The sequence below is a fragment of the Cetorhinus maximus genome, chromosome 5, assembly GCF_964194155.1.
Source record: "Cetorhinus maximus chromosome 5, sCetMax3.hap1.1, whole genome shotgun sequence".
Lineage (NCBI taxonomy): Eukaryota > Metazoa > Chordata > Chondrichthyes > Lamniformes > Cetorhinidae > Cetorhinus > Cetorhinus maximus.
Window position 1 is genome coordinate 5,562,537 of NC_135883.1, and position 15,244 is coordinate 5,577,780.

The 15,244-nt window shown below is 40.7% G+C and overlaps 1 protein-coding gene across 1 annotated transcript in view; it reads right to left on the reverse strand.

The window, feature by feature from the left end:
* Nucleotides 1-1,683: 1,683 nt before the first annotated feature.
* Nucleotides 1,684-15,244, reverse strand: part of hadhb (hydroxyacyl-CoA dehydrogenase trifunctional multienzyme complex subunit beta) — a 39,734-nt gene continuing 26,173 nt past the window's right edge. The window contains exons 10-16 of the mRNA XM_078541443.1: nt 12,855-12,976; nt 11,880-11,959; nt 11,711-11,758; nt 11,508-11,595; nt 9,773-9,847; nt 2,990-3,154; nt 1,684-2,074 (exon numbers count right to left, since the gene is read on the reverse strand). Coding sequence (XP_078397569.1) covers nt 2,036-2,074; nt 2,990-3,154; nt 9,773-9,847; nt 11,508-11,595; nt 11,711-11,758; nt 11,880-11,959; nt 12,855-12,976 — 617 coding nt within the window. The 3' untranslated portion in view covers nt 1,684-2,035. The remainder of the gene's footprint in view (nt 2,075-2,989; nt 3,155-9,772; nt 9,848-11,507; nt 11,596-11,710; nt 11,759-11,879; nt 11,960-12,854; nt 12,977-15,244) is intronic.

Genomic DNA, 15,244 nt, shown 5'->3' on the forward strand with positions numbered 1-15,244 from the left:
ATGCTATTGATCTGTGTTGCTTATTTCATAAACAATGGTAGACTTTAATAATGGAGACTACAGTTTCTAATTTATGTAACAATGGTGGAAATCTAATGTACAACAAACCTTCACACAAGTTTTATGCCTATATACAGTGGGTGAAGCATTTGTTAGCACCACTCCTTAGAGGTCTTTTAAAATGTAAAGTAACTTTTAAATGGGGAGGTCAGGAAATCAACATACTTTTTAGCAAAGTTGACATTTAGGTAACAGCTTTTCGATGTGGTCACTGATGGAAATACTTAACAAAACTTTAAATAAAGTTTCAGGGTCCCCCTGCTTCCCAAGACCCCACCCTCCCATTATACATGATATACATGTTTGATCCATTACTAGGTAGTTTTTAATAACCTGTCAACTGAAAGTCATAATATCTTGCAATCACATTGAGGCTTTCAGCAGATGAAACATCGATATCGTTGTTACCCTTAAACATGACTATTCCAACACACCCCTGGCTAACCTCCCAGGTGCAATCCTCTGTAAACTTGTCATCCAAAATTCAGCTGTCCATGTCATAACTTGCATTTAAGATCTGTTCACCCATCACTCTGATGCTTGTCAATCTGTATCGGCTTCTGGTTAAGCAGCACATTGATTTTAAAATCTTTACGTTACTTTTCAAATCCTTCCATTCCCTCAACCCTATCTTTCCAATCTCCTCCCACCTTACAACCCTCAGATATATCTATGCTCCACAATTCTGACCCTTTGAGCATCCTGGATTTTACCTAACATTGTGGGTGTGCCTCAACTGCCAAGGCCCTAAAGCTCTGGCATTCTCTCCTTAAACCCCTCTGCTTTTCTCATTAAGGTGCTCTTTACACCTACCTCTTTGTCCAAACTTTCGTGTATCTGTCCTAACATTTGATCTGGCTTGGTATCAAATTGTTTGATATTAGTCCTGCAAAGTGCCTTGGGATGTTTGACTATGCTAAAGGCACTATATTAATTATTTTACAACAAAAACAACTTGTATTAACTATCATTTCACAACTCATGGTGAAAGGGTAGTGTACTAATTTAGTGTACCATCCAACTCCTCTGACCTGGTGTTTCCAAAGAATGTTCCATCAAAGATTTAACTTTGTAACTCATATTCCAGGTTTTTAAAAAGGTAGATAATAATCCCAATGACTTTTTAAATAAAAAAAAAAGTCTTACTGAAGCATACAGATCCCTGCAGCTGAAACTGAAGTATTTCTGTGCATTTCTCAAGAGTTATTATAGATACAGGGTGGTGCAGTGGGTTAGATAGGTATTATCCCTTACAACTGTAGGGCTGAAGTTCAAACCAAGCCTAGGATCATATGATAAAGAGGCCTCTATGCGCTGGCTGTAAGGTCACATGCACAATGGGTTTGGGAGTCTTAATCCAATGCTTATTCAACCTGTTAACAAAGCACAAAATTGCCACTAATTTAACACTAACCTGTCAAACTCATGCAAGAGATTTTTCATGATGCTTAGGAGTAGAAAATCTTATGGTGTAGTAGGTGTTTTGTTTAAATGGAAGCAAAGACCCATTTGTGTGGCGGTCACAAGATATTTAAAAGTCAGGAATATAATTCTATTTCCTTCCTAGCATTTGGATACCAATTTAAGGTGTTCGTATTTTAAAAGAGAGGTAAGTCCACACACTTAATAAATTCACTGTTTATTAAAGAACAAGGCACACAAATACTGTTACTTTACCTCTATTCATCTGCATATCCAACTTATTCTTAGTTCTTATAAACTAAGAATAGGAACTCATTCTGGGCTTTCAGTCAGAATCAAACTTCTAAGATACAGAAACAAAATCATTTACTAAAAGACCTCCAGAATTCCTGATTTTAGTGACAGATCCAATGGTTTAAATTTTTATTGACAAACGTGGGTGGTATTTTCAAAACTTATCTGCTCAGGCCAGCAGAATATTTTGGCTTTTCTTCATTTAATTCTCCACTGCATTGGAATGGCATTGATTGAATTCTAAAATCCAAAACATCTTTCACTGCTGGGGGTAGGTTTCAACGATCATTCCGTGACCCTGAGAAGAGAAGATGCAAGTTATCAAGAGTCGAGCGACTAATCCTTGAAAAGAATTAAGCTCGTGAAAGAAAAATAATACGCTCAAAATTTACTTCCGAACAAATCATTCTGAACATAGTTAATCATAACCCTGATGTGCTGGGCATTTGGATCATCCAGCAGGACAAGGGAAACAAATTGGTTTGTATCTGAAGGATGAAGGAAAATGTTCTGTACTCAAATCCATTTTTTTTTCTGCTTAGCAAAAGCAACCAACAGTTTCAAGTAATGAAATAGTTCAAGTTATACGCTAAGTTGAACAGCTACCAAGAAAAAGCAATAATTACAACTTAGACGAGATACCTAAATGCTGTATTCTGCAGCATGCAGCAATGCCTAATGGTTTAAACTCATGTATGTAGACAAGACGACAGTAATTATTTGTGGGTTAAAATAAATCATTTCTGCAGGCACAGATATACTACCATTGTCAGGATATGGGTGGGGGTGGTATGAACTCAAAAACATCAGAAAAAAAACTGAGATTAATATTTAGGACCAATATCTTTCCTTGTACAAGTAAAATAATGGTATTTGTAAAAGATATCATATGTTAATAGAAAGCTACAAAATTCAATTGCAATTCACAGAAAATCAGATACAACTTAATATTTCAGCTGAACACAAAGACAATGTAGTTTTTTTTAAAAATTCATTTTCAGCCAGCTTTACGAGATAATGAATTTTGCAATAGTGAAGCGTTTTAAGGTGACGTTGTAGAAATGATTTTGTCAGCTTTTGCTGTGTTGGAATTTGGACCACTCAAAACAACATTAACAGGTTACTTCCAATTGTGAAATACTTACTAACTTTAAATATCTATTAACTGCAATATTAAAGTTGAAATATACATGAGCAAAAATAAAAGCCAAACCTGTCCTCCAGCAGCACAAGCTGCAACCAGTGCATACTGTCCACCTCCCTTGATCAGTCTATGAGCAGCTGTTGTCACAAGGCGGCAACCGGTGGCACCAAAAGGATGTCCCAAGGATAATGAGCCACCCCAGCAGTTAAACTTATCCATTTTAGGAACACCGACCTAGTAAAATTACAGAAATTACAGAATAAATTGGAAGCTGCAAAAAAGGGTAATTCATTGCTTGTGTTTAGATTAGGCTTCCCATATTGTACTTTTCAGTTGTGCTGAAGATTTCAAGACATCTTAAAAGGACTAAAGCTACTGATTTTGGCTGCATTTTTGTTTATAATTCACTTTCACCGCCTCCTGATCATCCAATCACAGTATTGATCACCTGTTTCGATGGTATGGACCAATATTTAAGTATCCAGAGATACTTAATTGCAATTGAAGTGAATGAAATGTGGGATGGTGACGGCATTCTAGGAGTAATCATATTGAATTCAACATCCAAAAGCAGTTTGGTTTATAAACTGAATGAAAATATCGATCAAACTAACATATTACGGTAAGTCCTCACTTAAGTTGTGGCTGGGTTTCTGAAATAGCGACTTTAGGTGAAACGGCTTTAAGTGAATCATAGCTCCCATAGGAATCAATGTTAAAGCCAGAGTTAGGGTCCTTCAGACATTTCTTGCCCAGAAAAAGCAATGTACAAGTTGAAATGCTGTACCATACATGTGCAGCACTGCAATCCTAGCTGGAATAACTTGCAAAATAAAACACTGCTGAATATTAAAGAAATACAACACAGTATACAATAAAAATATGCTCACCATACAGATACCTGTGTTGTACTTTTAGATTGACCAGGCAGAAGTTGTTTGGTGCAGTTATCAGCTGAAGTCCCAGTACCTGCACTGATCAATGTCTGCCACTAGATGGAGCCCAGGACCTCAGTGAGAGTTTAGTATGGGTGTAGGAGTGGAGCGATCAACCTGGAGAAGAACAGGTGCCCCCTGGGGCTAAGGCAAGGACAGAGGACCGGAGCTGAGACCCATGAGCAGGAGTGAGGGGGGAGTCCCAGGCCCGGGAGTCGGAGAGGAGGCCTGGGAACGGGGGCATGAAGGTCGGAGGCGAGGACGGGAGCACGAGCAACAGTGGGTGGGGGAAGGGGGCGGGGGAGAAAGGGGCACTGAGGGTAACAGCAGAAGCACTGGGAGAAAAGCTGAGAGAGCAGGCAGGCCACAGAGGAGGAAATCTGAGGCAAACGGCGTTAAAGTGGAGCTGGCAACGTTAAATGGATTTACTGATACTGCTTTATTTGCGACGTTAAAGCGAAACAATGTTAAATGACGCAACGTTAAGCAAGAACTTACTGTAGAGCCATAAACAAACATCTTATATTTAGACCACTACTTATTGAAGATCTCAGTTGAACAAAATGCTTTTAAGTATTTTGAACTAAATATCTCACCAAAGCGATATCTCAATGTGATCACTCGCCTTCGGGAAGAGCAGAGAGGCAGACCTGCACAGAGCGGGGAGAGAACAAATACAGCCCGGGGCGCGCAGCCTACATCACTCACCTTGGGGAAGAGCAGTCGGAGAGACGGACCTGCGGGAGATACACGGAGTGGGGAGAGAGTAAATACAGCCCAGGGAGCGCAGCCTACATCACTCAGCTTGGGGAAGAGCAGTCGGAGAGACAGACCTGTCAGCTGCTCAGAACCGGCCCGCGCTGAGTTCGAAAGGAGGGTGAAAAAAACAAATTGTGACATCACAGGAAAGAAGCAATTTGATTGGTTGGAGAAGAAGCTAGCTGTTTGGTGAGTATCTAGTAAGTGTTTACGGTTTATTCTATTCCTAAGGTCTAAAATAAAGTAGGAACTGTACTTTTGGCGAGGTTTACTAAATAGGGCCAAGTAAGATAAGGTTAATAGAAGTAAAGCAAAGTGAAATAAGTAAACATAAAATAAGTAAATTGAAGCCATGGCAAGACAGCTCGGTCGTGTGGAATGCGTGGCCTGTAATATGTGGGAAGTTGTGGACGCTCCCGATGTGTAGTGGGTGCAAAATTCCTCAACTGCATTCAAGAGAGCTTTTTTAGCTAGCAAGCCCAACAAGAGGGAATTCTAGATTTAGTCTTAGGAAATGAAGCTGGGCAAGTGGGCGAAGTAGCAGTGGGGAACCATTTTGGAGACAGTGACCATAATACAGTTAGATTTAGCATCATTATGGAAAAGGACAAAGATAGAACAGGAGTGAACATTCTAAACTGGGAGAAGACAAATTTTACGAAGCTCAGAGGTGAACTGGTAAAAATGCACTGGATACAGCTACTGGAAGGGAAAACAGTGTCAAATCAGTGGGGTACCTTCAAAAGCAAGATTCTCCAGAAGCATACAGGCCAAGATAAAGCAGAAAAAGAGAGCTTATGACAGTCACAAAAGACTTAATGCTGTACAAAGCCTAGAAGAGTACAGAAAGTACAGGGGTGAAGTAAAAGTGGAAATTCGGAAAGCAAAGAGAGGATACGAAAAAATATTGGCAGATAAAAATCAAAGAAAACTCAAAGATGTTTTACCAGTACATTAAGAGCAAGAGAATAACTAAGGAAAGGGTAGGGCCCATAAGGGATGCACATGGTAACTTGTGCGTTGATGCTGAAGATGTAGGCAGGGTTCTCAATGGGTACTTTGTCTCCATCTTCACTAAGGAGAGGGATGATGCAAGCATTCTAGTTAATGAGGAGTGTGAAAGATTAGATACAATAAGCATAGTGAGAGAGGTTGTACTGGAGCAACTGGCATCCTTGAAGGTGGTAAGTCACCAGGGCCAGATGGATTGTGACCCAGGTTGTTAAAGGAAGCCAGGAAGTAAATAGCAGATGCTCTGAGGATCATCTTCCAATCCTCACCAGATACAGGATAGGTACCAGAGGATTGGAGGTCTGCAAATGTTGTAACATTATTTAAAAAGGGTGCAAGGGATAGGCCAGGAAATTATAGACCAGTTAGTCTGACTATTATTGGAATCAATTCTGAGAGACAGGATAAACTGTCACTTAGGAAGGCACAGATTGATCAGGGATAGTCAGCATGGTTGTGTTAGGGGAAGATTGTGTCTTACTAACTTAATAGAATTTTTTGAGGAAGTAACAAGGAGGATTGATGAGGGTAGCGCAGTGGATGTTGTCTACATGGATTTTAGTAAGGCAGTTGACAAGGTCCCACATGGCAGACTCATTGGAAAAATGAGATCCCATAGGATACAGGGGAAGGTGGCAAGTTGGACCCAAAATTGGCTCAGGGACAGGAAAGGGGAATGGTCGATAGGTGTTTTTGCAAATGGAAAACGATTTCCAGTGGTGTTCCACAGGGCTGAGTGTTGGGGACCTTGCTGTGTGTTGTATATATTTGTTTAGACATAAATGTGGGAGGTATGATTGGGAAATTTGCAGATGACACAAAAATAGGCCGTGTAATTGTTAGTGAAGAGGATAGCTGTTATCACCAGAATGACATCAATGGTTTGGTTGAGTGGACAGAAAAGTGGCAAATGGGATTCAATCCGGAGAGATGTGAGGTAATGCGTTTGGGGAGGGCAAACAAAGCCAGGGAATACACAATAAACGGGACGATATTGAGAGAGCTTGAGGAAGTGAGAGACCTTGAAGTGCATGTCCACAGGTCCCTGAAGATGGCAGGACAGGTGGACAAGGTGGTAAAAGAAAGTATATGGAATGCCTTCCATCATTGGATAAGGTATTGAATACAAAAGCAGGGATGTAATGATGGCACTGTATAAAACGCTGGTTAGGCCAGAGCTGGAATTTTGAGTACAGTTCTGGTCACCACATTACAGGAAGGACATAATTAATTGCACTGGAGAGAGTACAGAGAAGATTTATAAGAATGCTACCAGGGCTTGAATGTTGCAGCTATGAGGAGAGATTGGATAGGCTAGGGCTGTTTTCCTTAGAACAGAGGAGGTTGAGGGGTGACCTAATTGAGGTGTACATAATTATGTGGGGCCTAGATAGGTAGACAGTAACGTTTTGTTTCCCCGAGCTAAAGGGTCAATTACCAGGGGGCAGTGATTTAAGGCGATTGGTAGAAGTATTAGAGGAGACATGAGGAAAAACTTTTTCACGTGTCTGGAATTCACAGCCTAAATTGGTGGTTGAGGCTGAAATGCTCAACTCATTTAAAAGGTACTTGGATCTGCATCTGAAGCGCTGTAACCTGCAAGGCTATGGACCAGATGCTGGAAAGTGGGATTAAAATGAGCAGCTAGTTTGTTTTTCTGGCTGGAACAGACATGATGGGCTGATTGGCCTCTTTCTGCGCCGTGGATATTCTATGGTGCCCAATATTATTCCGCTGATATCTCCTTAGCTCAATGGCAGTACTCTTACCTATTAGTCAGAAGCTTGTGCGTTCAAATCCCACTCCAGGGTCTTGAGCACAATTGACACTCCTGTGTAGTATGGAGGGAGTACTGCGCTGTCAGGTGATGTGACATTAAAATGAGACTCCATAGATGAACGTAAAAGATCCCACTGTACCATTCAAAGAATAGCAGTGGAATATTCCCAAACGACAAGGGCAAAAGTTATCCTTTAACCGACATCACTAAAGCAGACTGATCATTATCTCGCTGCTGTTTGTGGGACCTTGCTGTTTGCAATTTACCTGCAATTGTTTCCTACATTTCACAAAAGAATTTCATTGTAAAGTATTTTGGGATGTTCCGAAAGGTGCTATATAAATACAAAGTTCTATCTTTTAAGATTTCTGTTGTAGGAACATTGGCCAGGATTTTGCCCTAGTCAGGCGGGAGCAGTCAGGAAGCCGACCGCAATCAAGGCCGGACCGCCATTTCACGCCGATTAAGGTCCACCCAGTGTGAAACGCGTGCTGCAGCGCTCAGCGCTGTGTGTTTGTGGGGGGGGGGGGTGCGAGAGCGTGAACTTCCGCGCACGCGCGCGCAAGAAAAGCTCCCCGAGGCACTGAGATACCTCAGGGAGATGAAGATTTTAAGAAATAAGAGTAAAAAATTTCAAATTGTTAAAAAAAACATGTTCCTCATAAGCAGGAACATGTTATTAACGAAATGTTTAAATTTTAATTTAATTTTTAAATAGCTGTTGGAAACCACATCCCGCCCATGGATGAGGTTTCCTAAAAATAAATCCAAAGGCTGCTTGGCCTTTTTGCTTGCCCGCCGACTGTAAGTGAAAAATTTGTTTCGATTATGACTTTAGTGGCCTTAACAGGCCTTTTAATTGTCAGTGGGCACACTGCCGACTCCTGCACACTGACCGAAATATCGCGCGAGTCTGTGGTGACATCAGGACGCTCGACCTCATCGCACATCAGTTTACGCTGGTTTGGGTCAGACACCCATCTGCCCGATGAGTGTAATATTCTGGCCATTGTGATCGTTTGCTTAAGTTTATATATATGTTTCTATTAAAAGGTAAACTGTAAGAATTTTCTATGACTGTTGTAGAGTTGCAAAATTGTAGAGCTCAAATGATAGGGTTGTAGAGTTGAGTATTGTTAACTACACGATAGCCACTTTGTCACTATAGACGAATCACATCCTACTAATCAATTCCACAAGGATACACAAGTCAGAGATCTATTCAACATTAAAATTGCTGGGCGGGTTGTAATATTTCATTTCAAAACACATGTAATATGTCGGGAAATATGAAATGCATGTCAGGCTCCGTCTATAGGAAAATCCATTATAGAAGTGCCCACATGTAACTCCAGCACAATTATGTCAACAGGTGCTGTGGTGATGGGTTTTTAAAATGTTAAAAGTTAAAAGCTCACTGCTTGCAAAACCTATACTGGCAACGTTTTTTCAACCCCAGGAGTCAGCATGCAGGTCTATTACAAAGTCACTGGATAGCATCACAGGAACTTGTCTATCATTTTCACTGGCATCAATGGGAGGACAAATGGTAACAACTGTATGTTTGAATAAAACTTGAATTCTGATGTTTGCTTTTAAATTCACAGCCCCTACAAAAGCAGATTTTCCTGCATCCTAAGTCATTGATAATCACCCAAAAGTCACTCAAGGGAAAGAGTGAAGGGGCTATCAACCAAACCGATACTCGTCTGGCTGAAGAAAAAGAGTAGCTAACCAGAACATCCTCTTTCTCAAAGGTGGCTGCTTCCCCCAATACTATACAATGTAGTTCCTCTGTTTTTGCTCCCACACCTTCATCCCTTCCCATTCCTCTAACCCTACTTGATACGAATGCTGTATGTGGTCTTGCCAACCATGTGTGCAACAGGAGAATAGGTCAGTTCAAAAATATATAATTTCTCTGATTTCTCCACTTTTATTCCTAAATTTGATCACTTTATATTTTGAGCTCCTTTTATTAAAATGTTTGTAGCTTTCATTCTCTGCACACCCCATAGGACAGATCCCATCCCATGCGACCTGCTCTTTGCAACTTGAGTTTCCTTGACAATATTAGAGTTCACTCAGCCAGCTCTTCTGTCGATCTCGCTTGAGAATAGCAGTGGAGTTGAAGGGGAGAGATTAATTAAACAAGTGGATTTAAGAAGCAAGTTAGAAGAAATGGATTCGAGAAAAAAAAAAAGTGAATCAAAAGGACAAAAAGGCAAAATAAAAGCATGTTCCAAATTCATTCTTTGTCATTCTAGCAGTTCCTTCCCAAAATCTGGAATGCAAATTAAGATTTGAATTCCAGACTGGGCTAGTGTTTGTGTAAATAAATAAAAGGTAAGCTCAACTTAAACGTACCCTTGACTTTCTGCCCATATAAGTCTTTGCAAACCAGTCAGAGTCCATAGCTTTCATATTAGAGAGGATCTGTGCCTGTTTAAAACAAAGTAAAATTTAAATTAATTACATTACATATAAGGCTATAAATAATAACCAGTACAGACACCACCTTGGTACAGCACTGAATATTCATGAGTATAATGTGATGACTTACTCAACTTCATCTCAAAGGTAAAATGTAGGCCAAACCATGTTTCTATTTTACAAAGTCTTCTCCAACAGGTTTCTGCTCGTGTCAGCATCACACACTAATATAAGTATTCTGCCAACATTTATATGGGTAGCGCTAGTTAAACCAGGCGTGACCTGCTAAGATGGTAGTCCTGATAATGAAAACTTTTAAATGCAAATAATCTAAAGATGGGTCTTGAAGATTTCAAGTGATGGAGCTGTGACTATTTCCTTTGGCAGTTTGTTCCATTGTGGGATTGTCCTTGGGAAGAAAGATTTTTGATATTGGAAACAAATGGTCTTTGTAGTTTGTGTGGATGACTACCTCATGTTTTGTCATTGCCAGAAGGCACCAGGTACTTGTTTTTGTCAATTCCCATCAATCCATTCCATATTTTGTAGAACATGGTCAGTCTATTTTTTCCCCTCCTTTGCTGTAGCGATTCTCATTCCAAATCTTTGATTAAGAACGGGACACTGTATTTCCCATACTGATTCGTGCAGCATGTCTTTAGATCACTTCAATCTTATTTGTATCTCTTGCCATATAAGAATCCCACACATGACTTGCACACTCCAGGATTGGACGAACAAATGTTTGGTAAGTCACAACTGTGATATTTTTGTTGCAATACCAAAGATTCCTCCTCAAAAATCCAAGAACCCTGTTCGCTTTGGACGTTATCGGCTGAATGTGGAGCCCCCCTTGAAGATTGTTTTCAAGATGAACCCCCAGATATGATTGTGTATCTACGTGAGTATTCAGTTACAGAACTTAAAACTGTTGGTGAATCCTTTTGTTGGTGATACATATGACAAAGCATTTTTTGGCATTGAATGCCATCTCCCACTGGTTTTGCCATTCTTGCAATTCCAGAAGATCATCTTGCAGTGAATTGATACGCTCGAGTTTTTCCTGATGCTTAAAACACGCAGTCTTCTGCAAATAGTCACATCCTTTTTTTAAAAAAAAACTTGTTTATATATGTCAAGAAGAGTAAAGTTCCCACAGTCCTGCCCAACAATACCGTGGGAGTACCTACACCACACGGATTGCAGTGGTTCAAGAAGGTGGCTCACCACCACCTTCTCAAGGGCAACATATCCTGGCCTTGCAAGTGGTGCCCTTATCCTGTGAGCAAATAAAAAGAAATGCTGCTACCAGGCTGAGAGAGCTGTGAGAAAAAACCCTGTTTCATTTATGGATAGTCTATGCCTAATCATTCAATTTTTTTTTTCAAATGCAATTTTATGTGGGATATAAAGGTCAGTAGAGAAGTCAGCCTTTGAACTAAAGATGGATAGCAATTCATCTCACCCTATTAATCAAAGTCAATGCATTTTCATTCTACTTATTTGTTTGAAACACCCAAAATTGTTGATAAGCTGCCTGGTTACTGGGTTTTCAACAGAAAGCAAAATAGGTTTGGTCACAATTTTCTCCACTATCTATAGCTGTAATCAGTTCGCATTTCTTCACACAGTTCTCTTGTTTCTTTACATGTTTAATGAATGAACTTACTGCAAAAGCTTCATGGAATTCAAAGACATCAATGTCTTCAAGAGCTAATCCAGCTTTTTCCAAAACCTTGGGGGTGGCATATGTTGGCCTAGGATTAAAATAAATTTATTCATTTACTGTTGAGAAATTAAATCTTTCTTACAGGAAGAAAACAGCTGGAAAATTGAGTTTAATAGTCAGCGAGTATTAATAAAAGAACTTACCCTAGGAGCAACTGGTCTTTAGGGTCCTGGGAGACATATACAAAGTCCCTGAAATAAACCAAAATATTAATATTTTAATATATATTATAATATAAAAGACCTTACTGTGACAAATTTATACTTGTTTATTCTATTCCTCTCCTCTAGAAAAAAAAGATAGCTTTCTTACCTCAGATATGCAAGTGGTTTGTAGCCCATAGCCAGTGCTTTATCTTCAGACATTAGCAACACTGCTGATGCACCATCAGTCTGAAATTAAGACCAGGGAAATGTTATCCTCAAGGATGCATCTGAATTTTGGAATTTCAAAAAGTTCTATAAATTTTCAAATGCAATGGGCTGAATCTTTCGAGGAGCAACAAAGGCTGTCAGATTGCCACAGATTGGTGGGGAAAAGAGTGGGAGGGTAGCGTGGCAGGCAGGTAGGGTAGTGAGGTCAGGTCAAGGCGTTGGGTTGTGAGGTCGGATTAAGTTGGGTCGAGGAGAGGGTGCGAGGTGTTCCAAGTCGGGTCAGGGTGGGGGAGTGGAGTCATTACCATCGAGATGGAGACACCATGTCTGCAAAGACCCATCATGGGCAATGACCTCAGGAGAATTGTCCCCATTAGCAAGGCATCAACGCCATCACCTAGGATATTCAACACAGGGTTCCCAGGCTTATCAAGCTACAGTGGGAATATGCTTTAAACCCAATCACTTGAACAATCAAACCCTGGCTGAGAGAGGGGGGATTCCCAAACATGAACTGACTAAGTTACAAGAAGGAATACACTAACGACAATCATGTTTGAATCGCTGAGAGACAGTCATGTCTTAGGCCCACCCATTGTGTGCTTCTATTTTCTCTATAGTAAGAGGACAAGCAGCTGAGACACTGACAAGAGAAGACCCAAGTAAGGTATCTCCTTCCCCCCTCTCTCTCCAACCTAGCTTTTGAACCCTGCTTGCTGATCATGACCACCTAGGGATGCCCCTGCTGCAGCAAGACACTTTTTGCAAGATAAACAATAATAATCAACATGCGCCTGCGATGACAAGCAAGAAAGAATCCAATAAACTGCTTTAAAATCGCTTTCCTCTCTCTAGTCATTGTCATAATATTTCTTCAGTAATTCACGATTATTGTCTTGATGTAAGTCATTACCAGAAATGAAGCATTGGCAGCAGTAATGGTTCCATGTGGTTTGATGAATGCTGGCTTCAATTTACCCATCTGTTCAACTGATGATGGTCTAATTCCATTGTCTTTGGTGACTGTATGACGACCTGATTTAAAACAAAATGCATAAATAAATAATTCAAATCCATTTCAAATTACATAGCCATATAAGTCCACTCCCCCCCACCCCCAAGCAAGCAATAATTTGTTTGATGTGAATTACAATCCTTTTACTTGCTCCAATATAGTCTTAACACACGAAAGGATTTATAACAGCTGGCAAAGTTTTGTACAAACAGTTAGACCAGATTGCTGGGGTTAGACAACCCAATGGTAAGCAAGAAACTGACAAATTTAACAGTTCTTACTTATATCCCCTGAAAGCAACACTAATAAGAAAACCATTTTGATGCATTGGCTTACTTTGGCTGCTGACAACTCCACTATCTTGTTTCACAAATTCAGGAGTGCGAGACAGAAATGCATGGTAGCTTTAATGATATAATTAAGAAGTTTGACCTGTACATTTATCTTGATTGCTTGAAATATTGTCCTTTGAAGTCAGATTTTGTAGGCCCATCTCCAAAATGGACAGTGGATGGAGAACAGATAAGTACAATATACTTAAAAATAAACAAATAATCACTAGAGGAATGCTGCTTGAATTAAGTTTGATCGCTATCAACTGAGTTCCTAAAGAGCTAATTCCAGAGCACACATATTGCCCCAATGTGTAATTAATTGTAATTTGACTCAAAGGCAGCAAGGATGGAAAATGTGACACTAGTTCAGTAAGGCTCCTCTGCTGAGGTGGGCGCTAAGGTAAGTTGGGTGAGCATGGAGAAGCCTTTATCTTTACCCTCAATTGATTTGTATGAACAAATAATGTAGATGAAAAATTTAACCAAAATATCTAGTGCCCAGTGTTCATGGGTTATCTAGGTGCAAACTATTACCCAGGACACGAGCAAGCAAAGAATTCCTGTCCAACAATCTTGTGTGTCCTGGGCTGATGCATGACAGATTTGGCCAGATCAAGCAGCAAGCTACCACCGAGGGTCCTTCTTGTAAACCATTCAATGGTCTTGTTAAGAAGTCCGATTCGAGGGTCTACAACTGGAGATCAAACTAATGCCCCTGGATTTCCAGACAGCGTCCCATCTAAGGATATAACAGGCTTGTTGTTGCTTCGCTTTCACAATCAGATGTCAGGGGTTAAATTGGATAACTTCAGAAAATGGGCGCAGGGATCACGATGCACGATTAACCCAAACGCACTGTAGGCACGATGCCAAATTTATGCTGTCTGTTCATTTCCATGATTGCCATGTGCAGCCAACACTCCCCATGCTGCTCAGTGGCTGCACCATCAGCAAGGTGCCCAATATTGTTAGTGTCCCGCATGAATAAAAGTTAGCTTTTAAAGGGGAGGTGTATTGTGGTTGCTGGTGTTCCGTTTATTCAAAATGTTGTGCTGTGAAAAGATTAATAATGTCAACAACAGTAGAGAGCATGCCCCAAGGTTTTCTGACATTGTACTGGAGGTCTTGCTAGAAGAGAAGGAGATATGTCCCATATCCACAAGGGATCCACAGGTCCTCCACACACTTGTTCAGAAGGCAGGGGCAAGAAATAGCTGTGGAGGTCAATGCCAAGGAGCTGGATTCGGTGCAGCAAGTAGTTTAATGATCTCACACAAGTTACCGGAGTTACTTAGTGCATGCTCAGTTCATAGCACCCTCGCCTTTGAATCAGAGGGTTGTGGGTTCATGTCCCACTCCCGGAAACCAAGAACTGTGATTGTACTCGAAAGAGTTGCAATCTGTGACTGTTGATAACTCGAAAGAGTTTCAGCCAGATGCCATGTCCCACTAATTGCATCATTAGCCCATAACACTTCCCAATTCACTACATCCCCTTCACTCATCTACCAACAATCTCCATCAATCAGGACTTGTACTGAACATTCATATACTTTATCTCACATCACATGTAGCTCTGTTGCAAAGCTCGTACCAACCTGCTGTTGGGGGAGGGGAGGGGTCTTTAAACTAATTTGGCAGGGGGATGGGATACAGAGTGGTGGTAGAGTAAGGAGCGATGCACAGCCAAATATAAAGAGAAACTAAGTCAATCTGGAAGGCAGAGCAAATATAGACCTGTTAAGGCACAAGGGAATAATATGAGGCCGGATTGCATCTATTTTAACGCAAGGAGTCTTACAAGTGAGACAATGGATTGAGGGCCTTGATTAACACATGAGTATATGATATTGTTGCTATCACAGAGACATGGTTGAGGGAAGGGCAGCACTGGCAGCTCAATATTCCGGGGTATAGAATCTTCAGCATGACGGGGATGGGGGAGGGGACGCA